Source organism: Seriola aureovittata, chromosome 17 (genome assembly GCF_021018895.1).
Source record: "Seriola aureovittata isolate HTS-2021-v1 ecotype China chromosome 17, ASM2101889v1, whole genome shotgun sequence".
Lineage (NCBI taxonomy): Eukaryota > Metazoa > Chordata > Actinopteri > Carangiformes > Carangidae > Seriola > Seriola aureovittata.
The window spans coordinates 7,299,685-7,313,116 of record NC_079380.1 but is presented as its reverse complement, the minus strand read 5'-3'; the positions used below and the strand labels follow the sequence as shown (position 1 = coordinate 7,313,116).

The window sequence follows — 13,432 nt, the reverse complement described above, 5'->3', positions numbered from 1 at the left end:
TGGATTTAAATGCAATTCTTCATTACTGTATATATTACGTGAGTATTTTTCACTTTTTCTCAACTTCATTAGGCCTACATGTCACTAGTGGTGGACGAAGTATCCAGATAATTGGACAGATTAAGTAAAAGTGGCAATTATACAATAAATGCATATAAATACACCCTTAGAAGTAAAAGTCCGGAATGAAAAATGTTACTTCAATGAAAGTCCTCAAATACTGTGAGCGCAATGTACTTAAACTATTGATGGAAAAAAAACAGGGAATAGGAAAAATAGTCATAATTGATATTTTTGCAGAAAATGACCATTTCATTACTCAATAGTAATTTAATAATACAATAATTGAAATTTTTGGTGTCCTTGAGTGAAGGCGTTCAGTCATTAACCTCTGTGGTATTTAAGGATCTAGCCATCTTTACACAAATAACACACTGAAGTCACTACATTAAATCAACACCAGCATTTTATTTTTTCTCCAAAAGCATGTAAAAAACAAAAAAGAAATGAAAGAAATGCACAAAATGATTGTGTGTATTGGCGCAGAAAGGGGGCGCTTACATTTTAAAATCTTCTATACCACAACTAAGTAATAGAGAGAAGGGAGAATGGAGGAGAAAGACTGCAAACACAGTCCAAGCGTCCTTTTGCTGTAAGGCCACCTCAATCCACACGTCAAATCTGCAATACAGAATACATTTTCAACGATGCATACATTTAAAATGTCTCAATGACAACAGCATTGAAAAGTAAGTCCACATCAAGTTTAGCACAAAAATGAAATGACTCACAGATTTAACATTTAAAACGTTACACTGCAATCATTCACCTGAGCCTCTTGGCACCAGTGTAAAGTGTACCTTGTCTGCTCTGTTACACTTAGAAGTTGCAATTCACAGATTTTGCAGCTGTACCTTGGCGAACTGCTAACGGAGAATGACAGACAGTATTTCTAGATACAATACTCTTGATTTTAAAGCATTCTCAGGAATCAGGAGGACCGTTTTAAAATGAAAAAAAAAGGAAAATATAAAATTTACAGTAACGCACAGTAGAATTTGAATTATTGTACATTATATGTGGATAAAAAGTGGTTAGATAGGAAAAATGGCTGCTGGTTGAATGAAGTATTTCTATGTTAAAGAGTGGGATTCGAGTAAGCAGGTCTGTTTTTGAAAAGGAATGATGAGGAGATTTCTTTGTAAAGATCTGTGCACTCAAAAGGTCTTGTTTGAAAAAGCAATACGATCAGCTATTTATTTCTAAGGCTTCTCTTTTAAAAAAGTAGCAAATATCCATCTGTTAAGTTTAGCTTTCTATTCTGCACAGCATGCTTAAATTCACAGTAAACCTTCAGTCACAAAGAGTACTTTGTGTCATTCAAGTGTCAGTCAAGTCTCAGTGGTATTCAGATATTTCCTAAAATTAGATATTTGAATGGCTTTAGACTCATTCGTCATATAGAATGAAATGCAGTTGTGGAAATCTTGCTTAACTGGATTCATTTCTCTTAGGTGTTGCAATTAAATAACATCAAAAGTGGCTGGAGTGCAGTAGCTGCACCGCAGACTGAGGCAACGCATTTAAAAACTTCAAATAAAGGCTTTGTTGAGAAGTTCTTGGGCAAAGTTATTTTTTTCATCCTTTCACGCTAGACACTACTGTCACACTTTCCCCAGCAGGGGGTGCTCCGCACTGGGTTTTGCATGCAACATGCAGGAGCACGAGGGGACCAATATTGTGACAAACCCTCCATCAGCCACCTATGGTAAATTCAATAATAAGAAATAGGTCCAGGTGCTAAGATGTATTTAGCAAATAAGACATGAGATGAGAATAGGAAGGCATTTATTTAAAAAGGAAATCTGCCCACGCTTACTAGGTGGGACTTGGGGGGGAACGAATAATGATGGATGTTCAAGACACTATGATTCGATTGGATCTGTCTATGTCCCCATAAAAACTATCAAGTTATAAGAACACACTCAAATACAGCAGGAGGGAACTCATCACAAGACGCTAAGAACTGACAAGTGTGAAGTGAAGGGACAAAATTGTGTGGTGTCCTGCAAGGCTTAAGCTCTGTCCATCAACATCCTCATTTGTGGCACAGAACTATAAGTGAAGTAATCAATTTAACCACGTTTACAGCTCCGCTTAAATGTTTTAGAGAAGGATGTTTACAGGACGAGGCCTAAGTTTCCCTGTGATTATCAACATCTTGTCTGGTGATCATGTGTGGTCGCATGTGCAAGACAGTATGAGGAGGGGGAATGTTCACTAATCACAAACTATACCTCTATGTACAGATAGTATACAAAACACAACTTGAGAATTCCATTTAAATTTTGACCGTAAAAGCTCAAAGAGGATCAACCTATGCCATGACATCAATCAAATCCAAACTCAAACGCTTCTAAAAAAAAAAAAAAAAAAAACTTTAAAAAGTGATTCACTAAGCATCAATGAGAAATAAAACCATTCACAACACAAAAGATCGATACAGTCATAAGATAAGGCTGTTAAGACCCAGTCATACCAACATGCAACGATAAGACTCAAACTGGTCGTTGAAATGAGAACAAACTGTGGGATGATGCGAACGATGAGAAAACCAAAGCAATCAAAAAACACGAGAGGTGAGCTGTTGCTGATGTGCGCGTTGTTTTACAGTACTCTGTACCCTGTTTGTTCCTCAAATATATGAAACCTGACCAACAGACAAAATTGTCTCTGACAGCAAAGTCACAATACTGAGGACTATTATTTTGATTTGTGTCTTGCTAAAATCCTTGGGTGAAAATTGACCTGAGTGTATGCTCTGCTGCAAATCATGGATGCGCTGTAACCCCTCTGATATGTTTGCCTGAGCATACAGTTCACATATTCCAAAAAGAAAGGGTGCAAATTTATTAAGAGAATAAAAAAGAAAAACATAACTAATTATTATTATTATTATTATTATAATACTCCCCATACCAGAGAAGGTTTTTGGTCACAATCAACTACCAATTCCGAATGGGAAATTGGAAAATAAAATTAGGAAAATACAGATATCAATAAAATCAAACCCAAATAATATCCCTAAAATTAATTTTTAAGTGGTATGGATTAAGACTGGCCAGTCACTTCCTAGCTGTTTTGTGCATGTATCTGTTCTGATGGCATTTCAAAAGCAAGTGAGTGTGTGGGTGACTTAACAGAGGCCCAGCTTATGAGGCTTGTGTTCATTGTGATGTATTGGAGGTGTTAGGAGGAGGCAAAGGAAGAGGAAGGGCTGGGATGGGACACAGGGAGACATGATTATGCCGTCTTTGTTATATTGTCTGTCTCCTTGGACGCCCAGAGCTCTTTGTGCTGTTTGCGTCCGAAGCCCTCGTCGTAGTTGCCTTTGCTCTTGAACAGCTGTTGGAAATGGGGTTTGCAGTAAAATTCACCTTGAAGAGCTGCAAAGGTGCCAAGGCTGTCGGAAAAAGTGGAATTACACAGTTACATACAAACCAAAAGGAGTCAGGAGAAGAAAAAAAGTCAAGTAAAACACACATGGAAACGATGAACTGTATGTAGTCACCTGAGTTTGGCGTTGCAGTGCTTGCAGCAGAAGCAGGCTGAATGGAAGACCAGGTTGTTGGCAACCAATCTCTCCATTGGGTAGACCGTCTTCTCACATGATGAGCAGACTTCCTTTTGAGTCTTAAAGCTGAAGGACTGAGCACATAAATATACAGGTTTACTATCAGATACACAAACAGGAGGTGATGGCCTTGATCTTTAGCAACATGAAAGCTAGTTTTTACAAGAGACTCAAAACGCAAGACAGACTTCCTCTGCTCTCTTCTGAGATCAAAGGCTGATGAAAGTGAAGCGGGGCAAGAACAACACACACAGATGAACAGAGGAGCGTGAACAAGGGATATGAGAGAGACAGAGAGACAGAGAGAGAGAGAGAGACACACACACACACACAGACAATGTATATTTACTTTAGATCGCTGGACAGGTTTCTCTTCAGTGCTTCTGGTGTCCTGGGAATGCATAGAAAAACAAATTAACACATAAGCAAATGTATTTCAATGTGTGTACAGACAGCTGTTATGCTCTAAAGTGAAACAACAAACATTGGGTGAAACCAGCAGCAGATATCTGACGATCAGATTACAAGCAACAGAAGAACTTCACAAGGATGCATTTTGTACTGTCCTCTTATTACCTTTACCAGTGTGTTAGTATTGTCAATCTGATCTCTCTCCCCCCCCCCCCCCCCTTTATTCGCTCCATCTGTCTCTTTGCACCCCTGGGAGAGGATCAGGTGCCTTCTGTCTGGTCATGTGAGCCGAGCTGTGGGACACACTGCATGAAGCTGCCCTCAACATAGCAGAACAACCCAGAACCAGCTTTCCAGTTGAGAAACTTCACAAATCTCTAACTAAACAGTAGGAGATGTCTCAGTGAAACATCATGGCCGACACCTATTCTGCCAGTCTTTATCTTTGAAATTACTGCATGTTTTTGCAGCTTTTTAATCCATGCATGTAATGAGGTATTTCTTCCACTCAACCCTACAATCAGGAGCAATTGTAGGTTTACTCTTTAATTTTCTGGCTGCCATTCAACACAGGTCACCACATTTCTCTGCAGGCTGTACGTGTCGATGTTTTTGTCATATAATTGCGATTTGGTTGCCGCCGATGAACTGAAAGACTCCCGGGGCATTGAGAAGGTTAAGTGGACAGAGAAAAGCTTGCATTATCTCAATCTGGAGGAAGATACACAGTAGTAATGACAGTATCTGGCCTCTGGAGTGTTGCAGCCGGTCCTTGGCAGCAACAAGCACAGCTTCATCTTTAAGCAGGACTTACAGGTAGTTCAAGCGGATAATAAACAGACAGAGAGACATTCAGCCGCGTACACAGTGACTGCCATGGAAAAGCCAGTGTGCAGGGAAGAAGGGCAACCTCTGTTTAGGCAGGGGGAAAAGTCCACTGCATACTCTGCTAAAACCCTGTTATGTAAGGCAGTTTGGCTGGAGCTGGAGAAAGGGGTGGATGAAGGGGGATTGTGGGGTTGCGACCAGACTTACGAAGAGAGGGAGAGCTTTGGCGTCACAGACAACTGCTGCATACTCTGTGACTTTCAAAATGTCTTGCTTTGTATGAATAAAAATAATCAAGTTGGCTGCCACAGTCATGGCAGCATGAGGTACTGTATGTGCATCCATGTCTCTCATAAAAACATTGACGTGAATTGAGATCAATAAGTATGTCGTGCTAAAATACTAAAATGGTCAGGAAATTGGGGTAAAATCTTCCATCACAGTACAAGTAACCTTGTATCATGATATCTATGTATGACATAATAATCAAACAGAAAAAAAAGCAAATAAAAATCCAATATTGCATAAGTCTTTGTAACTTTCTCATGGGAAAAAAATACCAATTATTGCCCAAATGTGGTTAATAAGAAGTACTGAAGTTAAGCATGTGGCCAGTTCCTCTTCAAAAAATGCCATGCCATGACCAGTGCAAAATTTTCATTGAGCATTAACCACAAAACTCATGCGGACAAACAAGTCCTGCTCACGTGTGTGCAACATTGCTCTCAACCAAATACATCCAGAGATATTAAAGTCCTTGCTCCCACAATATAAACAATATGGGTTCACAAATTTATATCATCTTACTGTGTATGTATATATTGTCATTTCACCTTTCCTTATCTGCACATTGTGAGCTCATCTAGAACAATTAAAGTGGCCCTCTTTGATAAGCAATCTACACCAGCACGAATGCTGCCTCTTGTGTTGTGATTTGCGTACTATTTTTGACTTTGTTGAGTGGTGCATTAAAGCAACAACAGAGTGGGATGAACAGTATGGGTGTTGTCTGCACTTACGAGAACCGGATGACATGCTTTAGAAATAATTGTCTCATTAAGTGAGGCCATGCAGCTTCCTGTAGATGCAATCAAATCTGTCTCCTCCTCATCCCTGATCCTCTTGAGTTCAGTTAATGTTGCTGCTAACAGCTCACACTTTGCTGGTGGTGATCTAGCAGGCTGCAACCACTTCCTGTTGCTGCAGTTCAGCTGCTGAGAAACATGACTCAAAATTATTTTACACTGTTGAAAACTGTGTGTGTTTGAATGTGTAAGGTTCGCCTGTAGAGAGGGTTTACCTCAGTGCGAGGCTGTAAGAGCATGATAATGAGGTCAACAACTGCATTTGTACAGATGAAATCATGAAATCAACGTGGCCAAAAAAGGAAAACTGATCTGAGTGAAAGCACAGAACTGCCAATGTTTTTCTTGATAAAAACAACGCTGCGAGATTAGTTACTATGTTAGGGGGTAGGCATGCATTCCAAACACACACACTGACACACACATACACAGGCATCCTGGAAGACTACAGATTAGCTTGTGCCATCTTGTCTTCTTTTACCTTATATGTACATGAGTCTCAAAAGCCACCAAACAGCACAAACGTGGCAGGAAGTTGTTATGACATGTCTAGTTTCCTCTGTCTTACAGAGCCCCAGCAGCAGCAGCTCAACTCCTAACTGACTTCCATCCCAGTAAGTGACAGCTACCGACCACGTGGCCTGTATGAAAGCTTTAGGGTGCAGAGTGAATGAACTACTGGAGAACCATGATATTCAGAAACATACAACTCACAAATTACTAATTAGTCCACCTCTTGGAGTGGTGGGAAAAGAAAGGCCTCATGAGCACAGGACAAGGTGCTCAATGTAAAACACAAATACAGAAGGTCTGTTGTGCAAGTAATTAGCTCTGCTACGCCCAACACTGTTTTAACTGTGAAGCGATTTGACATACCAGTGAGTGAGAAGCTAGAGCCAGCTGGAGAGTTGTATCTTACCAAACAAAGACCACTTTCACACGAGTGGGGAAATCCTTGCAACAGAGTTTCAACTCTTACCTCACAGCATCAATCCCTCACACCGAGTCCTCGCTTTGGTTTTAAATCACACCTGCACATGCACGCCTGTGTGCCTTTTTTTTTTATGTTGCAATCACCCAGGAGCCTCTTTGTATATATTTGTATACATTTCTCTTTGTATTTGTTTATGAGGACTAGTTTTAGAAAGTACACTCATTTACTTTCTTTCCAAGGGTTCGATGAGAAAATCAATACCAATTTATACATGACATTTTTACAAGCTATAAATAGGTCATTACTGAGCTTTAAATGTGCTTGGTAGGTGGGTTTTATTACTCTTTGACAGTACCATGTTAGTTGCTTCCCCTTGTTTCAGTTTTTATGTTAAGCTAAGCTAACCGGCTGCTGGTCACAAGAGGGATAGCAATCTTCTCATCTAACTCTTGGCAAACAAGCAAACAAAGTACATTGAGCAAATGTCAAAGTTTTCCTTTAATTATTTGCTACTGTGCAACTTCAGCTGGACACTAAGGAAACACACATCCCATTTTTTTCCCCCAGGGAACAGACTACCTATGTGACACAAGAGTTAAGCAACCCCCCTCAAGTCTAATCTTATTCTTTCAAAAAAAAAAAAAAAAATCAGGGAAGGATGTAATAGAATAATAAAATTTTGAGGATGTAGTTTACAAAAACATGCAACCTCAAAATATGTTTAAGTCATTCATTGTTATGGAAGACAGCAAAACTACAAACTGCAAATTACAGTTCTTACAGGAGATATCTGCTGATATAAATCACATTTAGACCAGCTACTCTGAAGAATATCATAAAGGGGGAACGAGTTCAAATTACAAGTAGTATCTCCTCTTTATTATATTCTTTCCATCAGCACTATAAAGAAACCCCCCTTGCACTTGATCATCATTGAATACACACCGTGGTGCACGATTCACTGCAACAGGCCCCTAGAAGGGAAGGCAGGCGCTATGTTAACAAATGTCTTATGTTATTAATCCAAAACAGGGCTCACACTCTCTCATTTCTTATATTTAGACATTGTTAAATCGTTTGGGACGGGGTGGGGGGCGACTGAACAAATGTGAAGAACTTCATCCTTTAAACACATTAAAACAATGTTAATAAGCCTATCTATGAGTTGTCAAGCAGTTTGATGTTAAACTAATCATAACAAACAACATTTTCCAGTTCAGTACTTGCAATGTTAAGATTTTTTTTTTTTTTTTTTTTTGCAGACACCATCTAACTGTGGATTGCATTTTCTGGACCTGCAAGGCATTGGCGCTGATCCAACAACTAAAACTGCTGCCGCAGGGAAGATATATAGCCTGTTCTTGACAGCAACCTTCAATCAGTAACTCTTAACATGACAAGACCAGCAAGTTATGTGGACAAGATGACTGATAAGACAAAAAAACAAACACACAACAACAACAAAAAAAACACTCAAGTCTGGGGTTTGTACAAAAAAAAATCCCTGTGATGGAAAACTGAGTATTATCAGAACATGAGGTTTGGGGAACTGATGAAAGCAGGACCAAACTGTCTGATCCGTCAGATGGAGGTTCACCAGTCTGCAGAGTAATCACATCTGGGAGAGTGTTGGGGTGTTTGGTCAGCCACTACTTCTCTTCCCTTTTTGAACTTCCTGCATGCAATGGGAACATGACGGGGCATTCTGCTGTTTCACGACAAAGGGTTTTGAATGTCTGCTTGTCTCTTTAGTGCACTGACAGACACTTGTTTTTTCACTTCCTGTCTGTGGTGGCTGCTGAGGTCCAGATAAAACTTCTGAAAGACTTAACCAAACATGCAGCTGCTCTATGAATGCAGAATGACAAGCACTCAAAGACTGGCCATCTTGAAAAAGGTGGAGAAATTAGGGCTGCAATTACAGATTTTTTTTTAATGTTCTCAATTAATGGACAAATCATTTTGTTATAAAATGTGAAAACTAGTGATAAATGCCTGGTATAATTTCCCGAAGCACAAGATAACATCTTCAAATGTCTTGATTTGTCTGTCCAACAGTCCAAAACCAGAAGATATTCAGTTAACAGTGATATGAAAAGCAACAAATCCTTACATTGGAAAGTAGCAGCCAGGGGATGATTGGCAGATATGTTTAAAAAAAAAAAAAAAAAAAAAAAAAAAAAAAGATAAAATAGCAGCTGTTTATTTAACTAAATCAATTAATTACCTCATTGTTTCAGCTCTACAAACAGTATTTATGAAGTTTTCTTTGTGGTTCTGTTGATTCAAAGAAGAACTAAAGCTTTTCGTTGTACCATGCATCATTTGCATGTATCTTTTCTGAGAAGCAGGCTTTCCTTTCACATAGAAAAAAAAAAGTGAGATTTCACTTTCAAATAGTAGTCAGCAACTTTTGCTCACTTGACCTAAGGTTCAGAACTGTAATGTCTTTCTAATCATGTTAAAAAAAAAAAAAAGAAAAAGGCCTCAGTGTTCACTTTGTCACTCCATTGAAGAAGCTGCCTCGGAGCACAATTAAAATCACTCAAATCCTCTGATAATTGTGTCAGAGATCTCTTTAATACCGGGCTAAAACATGGTCCTGGACTATCTTTTATTCATAAAATCAGATACTACTGATGAAATCATAAATCAAAGCCAACAACAAAGCACAGTGTCTCTTACTGATGCTACATCTCTCATTTTTGTCCTGTGCTCCTGAACCACATGGGGGTCAAGTCTGTCATGTTCGTGGTTGGTAGCAGCTGGTCTGTTTATATTTTCCTCTTAAAACTGCAGAAGAAGAAGAACAAAACAAGCGGCAGCCTGTTAAAGAATGTGTCGAGGACCTGGAATCTGTATTGACTTGACAAAAGCGAGAGGCCACTCGCTGCCGCATGCAACCTCTCTGAAAGGTTTTGAAGACACAGCCTCAAGTGTTCCCATTGATCAGATGTTATCATGGACTGGTGAGGACGAAATATTTCACAACCAAATTCTCCCTCAGGACTGGAATTCAAGACAACATGCCCTATCCTGTCTTGAAAAAAAAAAAAAAAAAAAAAAAAACTCACATGCAAATGTCTGCTTTGCCATCACAACAAATTTCCATCACACACTCAAAGCTTCTTAACTGCGGATGGAGACAGTCGCCTGGGACAATGACACAATGACCATTTTTCCACATAAGGCCTCTTAAGTAGTAATTTCCCAAAAATTAAATATGGATCTCTTAAGTTTCAGTGCACAGATTTCCCAAAGAGCTCAAGAGACTTCAGAATGTGACTTGTTGGATGTCTGCTGCTGACTGATGCTGTGGGAAACACAAGACTATTTCTGAGCAGTCTGCCCTGTGGTAAACCAGATAACCTACATTAAAGACATCTGAGACACAGAGAAATGTGAGTTGTTTAAATCAAAAGTACATTTACTACTGAAAAGAGTTACACAGAACTGCAAATGGCATTTGGAGGAGTTTCGACAGCACTAAAGAGAAAGGAAAAAAAATTGAGAAAAGATATGATCACAATGTCTCTGAGTTTCTTATCTTCCTCTGCAGCAATTTACTGAAAATTGGCTTTTGTCATCTCACTGTCACTGATTTATAGTTGTATTGGCTAAAACATATATTACAAACAATCTGTCTGAGATCTGATTTTTCTGTAGGCCGCAGTGAACCATGTTAATGAATTGAAATAAATGAAACAAATCAAGGTGAAAGGAATGTGTTAAGTCTTTGCCTCCAATGTCTGAGCCATAATACTTCCGTACAGGTTTATAGAGTCTAAAGTGACATTTGTATTCCCCAGAGGAGAAGAAAAAAGAGGCAAACTATAAAAGATAACTTTTTTTTTAAATCAACATTTGAACGGTTTAAAAGGATGCATGCATGTACTGTGAAAAATATTGACCTCTTCTTCACATAACATAACATAAATATCTTCATGATTTGACTTGCAAAACTGCAACGTCCACGTGCAGCACACATCATTAAATATGAAGACATAGCGAGCAATCTGCAAAAGTATGAATCATGTTCCTTAAAATCCCACTATCCCTTAAAAGCACTAAATCACACTGAAAAAAAAATATCCAACCCTTTTCAAGGCCTGAAAAAAAGGTTCTATGTTCCTTCCTTCACACAACCACCCTGATTATGTTCCTCATTTTCAAAGCCATCTATAACTCTAACACAATATATGATTGAAAATGGGAAATAATTGAACAGGTATGCTGCTAGTTACAATTTTTCTAAGCACTTTTGCCTGCAGCTCTATGGCTTGGACCTGCTGGTGACCCATTTAATACTGCTCTGAACATCTGACAGCAAGCAAACACCCTCCCTTCCCAACATATGGCACTTCTGACATGCCCAACAAATCAGGTTTTCATGCCATTAATGGTAATTGTTTGACTGATGACCACATGGCCAAACAATATAAATGTTATTAGTCCAGCTTTGTGTAATGTGCTTTGTCTAAATCCGCATTATTTATTTATTTTTGGACAAACAAGTCAGTCAAATTGCAACAACAGCCTCTCAAATCCCACAGCATACTGATGTAAATCAGCCAACTGAGTAGGGTGTCAATCTGTACCGTCAACTCTGACTGAAATTACAGTCAAGGAGTCCACTGACAAGCAGGAAATGAAACTGACCATATACTTACTTAAGCCTTGTCGCCATATGCCAGGGTTATAATAACAGACTGCTGTGGATGTGGTGCCCTGGACGGATAAAAAGTGGTTTTACCAGACCACAGAGCAGCTTGTAAACTACTTGACAAAACAAACACAGGCAAGAAATTTGTATAAAGGGTAAAATGCATGTTTTCTTCCACCTGCTGTAGACTCTCATCTAATGCTGAAAATCCAGTCAGGAATTAGTCATCTGACAATGACAGCAGCTGTAAGCTGCTGTGGATATTTAATGGACCATTTAGTTTCAAGTTTAAATGAGTGTGGTTACATGCAAGCTACTTTTGGAGAAACCTATATATTCCAGAAAGAAACCAAGACCTATTGTGGCAGGTAAATACTTCATCCAGGTTTCTGATCATTATCCATTGGTACATAAAATGACTGAGCGGCTGAGATGTTGAGGAGGAATCATGACACACTTGCACAGACAAGACCGGAAACCTGGATTGTCACGATCATGTACACAAGAATATGAATAACCAGGTTTTTCATACTACCTGTAAATATATCCCAAAATACATCAACACTGGGGTAAGACTCAAAACTAGGACATTGAGTTGCATGCAAACATACTAAAGGAGATCAATATAGGAATATCTTTTGATCAGAGTGCACCTTAAACTTCCCACCTCTATTGTAATAATCGTACTGTTGATTACATACAGCAGTCTTTAACAGTGTCTTCTGCTTTTATCTAATTGTTTATTTGCTAAATTATAACTGTTTATGGTTTCTACAGTTAAATCATTTGCAAATTCTTTTTACAAAATACCTGGCTGTGTGGACTTGATTTACTACATTTACCACATAACAGGCCAGCGGTAATCCTCATCAGCAAATACACACATTTATCTGCTATGCCTGCTAACTGCTGCTCAAACAAAACAAAAAACGCCACATAAAATTAAACCACAAATGAATTTACAAATCTAATATGGAGGGAATTTTAAATGGACCGTCAGTACGAAAGATAGGTGTTCAAACTAGCACGGATAATGTGAGTTAAATGTATTATTCAATACGTTTAAATCACATAGTTTTGTTAATATTAATTAGCCATCAAGCTAGCTAACTAATAGACGTTAGAACAACCAGCACATTGCTAGCATTTGGAGGAACACGATGGCGGGCGATTGAATATCCTTTAAATAAACAAAATCTCCTCTGATGCCTAAATACTGCATTTAAATCCAAGATTAATGCCGTGGCTTACACAACAAAACCGACTCCTGGTTAGCTAAACCTTGGCGAGTGGACAGACATCATCACCTCACCTCATCTCACAAAAAAAAAAGAGGAGCCGGGAGGAGAGCAGCGGAGGGAGGGGAGGCTGCAGACACACAACAGCCGAGCAAAAGCACTCACCATCTGCGCTTCTTGTCTGCGACACACTGGCTGAAAAACGCAGAGTCTGTTCACTCAGTGGCTGGACGTAGATATCGGCCCTCTCATCCACTTTTCTGGGAGGCTTTGTTGCAGACGCTGGCCCCGGTGCCGGTGAGTTTCTACCCTCTGCTTCGCCCCTGATCTCGGTTTTTCAACAGAACGTTTTTTTCTTCGGCAGGATGTCGCACGCTATTGGTTCTCATCTGCTCCCGATGCATTCATGGGTTGTCGGATAAATCAGTACTACGTCTAGAACAAGGATGACACTTTCAAGCTTTTACGTAAATATTATCCTTCTACAATAACTTTATTTAAAGAGATTCAAAGGGTAGGTTCACGATTTCTATTTCTACGAGGTAATGAAACAATGAACGCTATGCTTGATGTAATCATTCCTCCTGTTCATACATTAAGAGGTCACTTTGGTTTTCATTGTAGATGATGATGGACAAA

The 13,432-nt window shown here is 39.1% G+C and overlaps 1 protein-coding gene across 1 annotated transcript; it reads right to left on the bottom strand.

Moving 5' to 3' along the window:
- Positions 1–448: 448 nt before the first annotated feature.
- limd2 (LIM domain containing 2) lies at positions 449–13,150 on the bottom strand. Its single transcript, XM_056402058.1, has 4 exons — positions 12,959–13,150; positions 3,984–4,025; positions 3,572–3,708; positions 449–3,463 (listed from the first exon to the last, which is right to left on the bottom strand). The coding sequence occupies exons 1-4, from the start codon at positions 12,959–12,961 to the stop codon at positions 3,304–3,306; spliced, it is 342 nt and encodes a 113-aa protein (XP_056258033.1). The 5' UTR covers positions 12,962–13,150; the 3' UTR covers positions 449–3,303.
- Positions 13,151–13,432: the final 282 nt, after the last annotated feature.

Excerpts from the sequence above, each read along its gene's own strand:
- limd2 (XM_056402058.1), bottom strand. Across the intron at positions 3,709-3,983 it reads AACCTGTCCAGCGATCTAAA|TCCTTCAGCTTTAAGACTCA; the intron begins GTAAATATACAT and ends TTATGTGCTCAG. Across the intron at positions 3,464-3,571 it reads CACTGCAACGCCAAACTCAG|CCTTGGCACCTTTGCAGCTC; the intron begins GTGACTACATAC and ends TTTTTCCGACAG.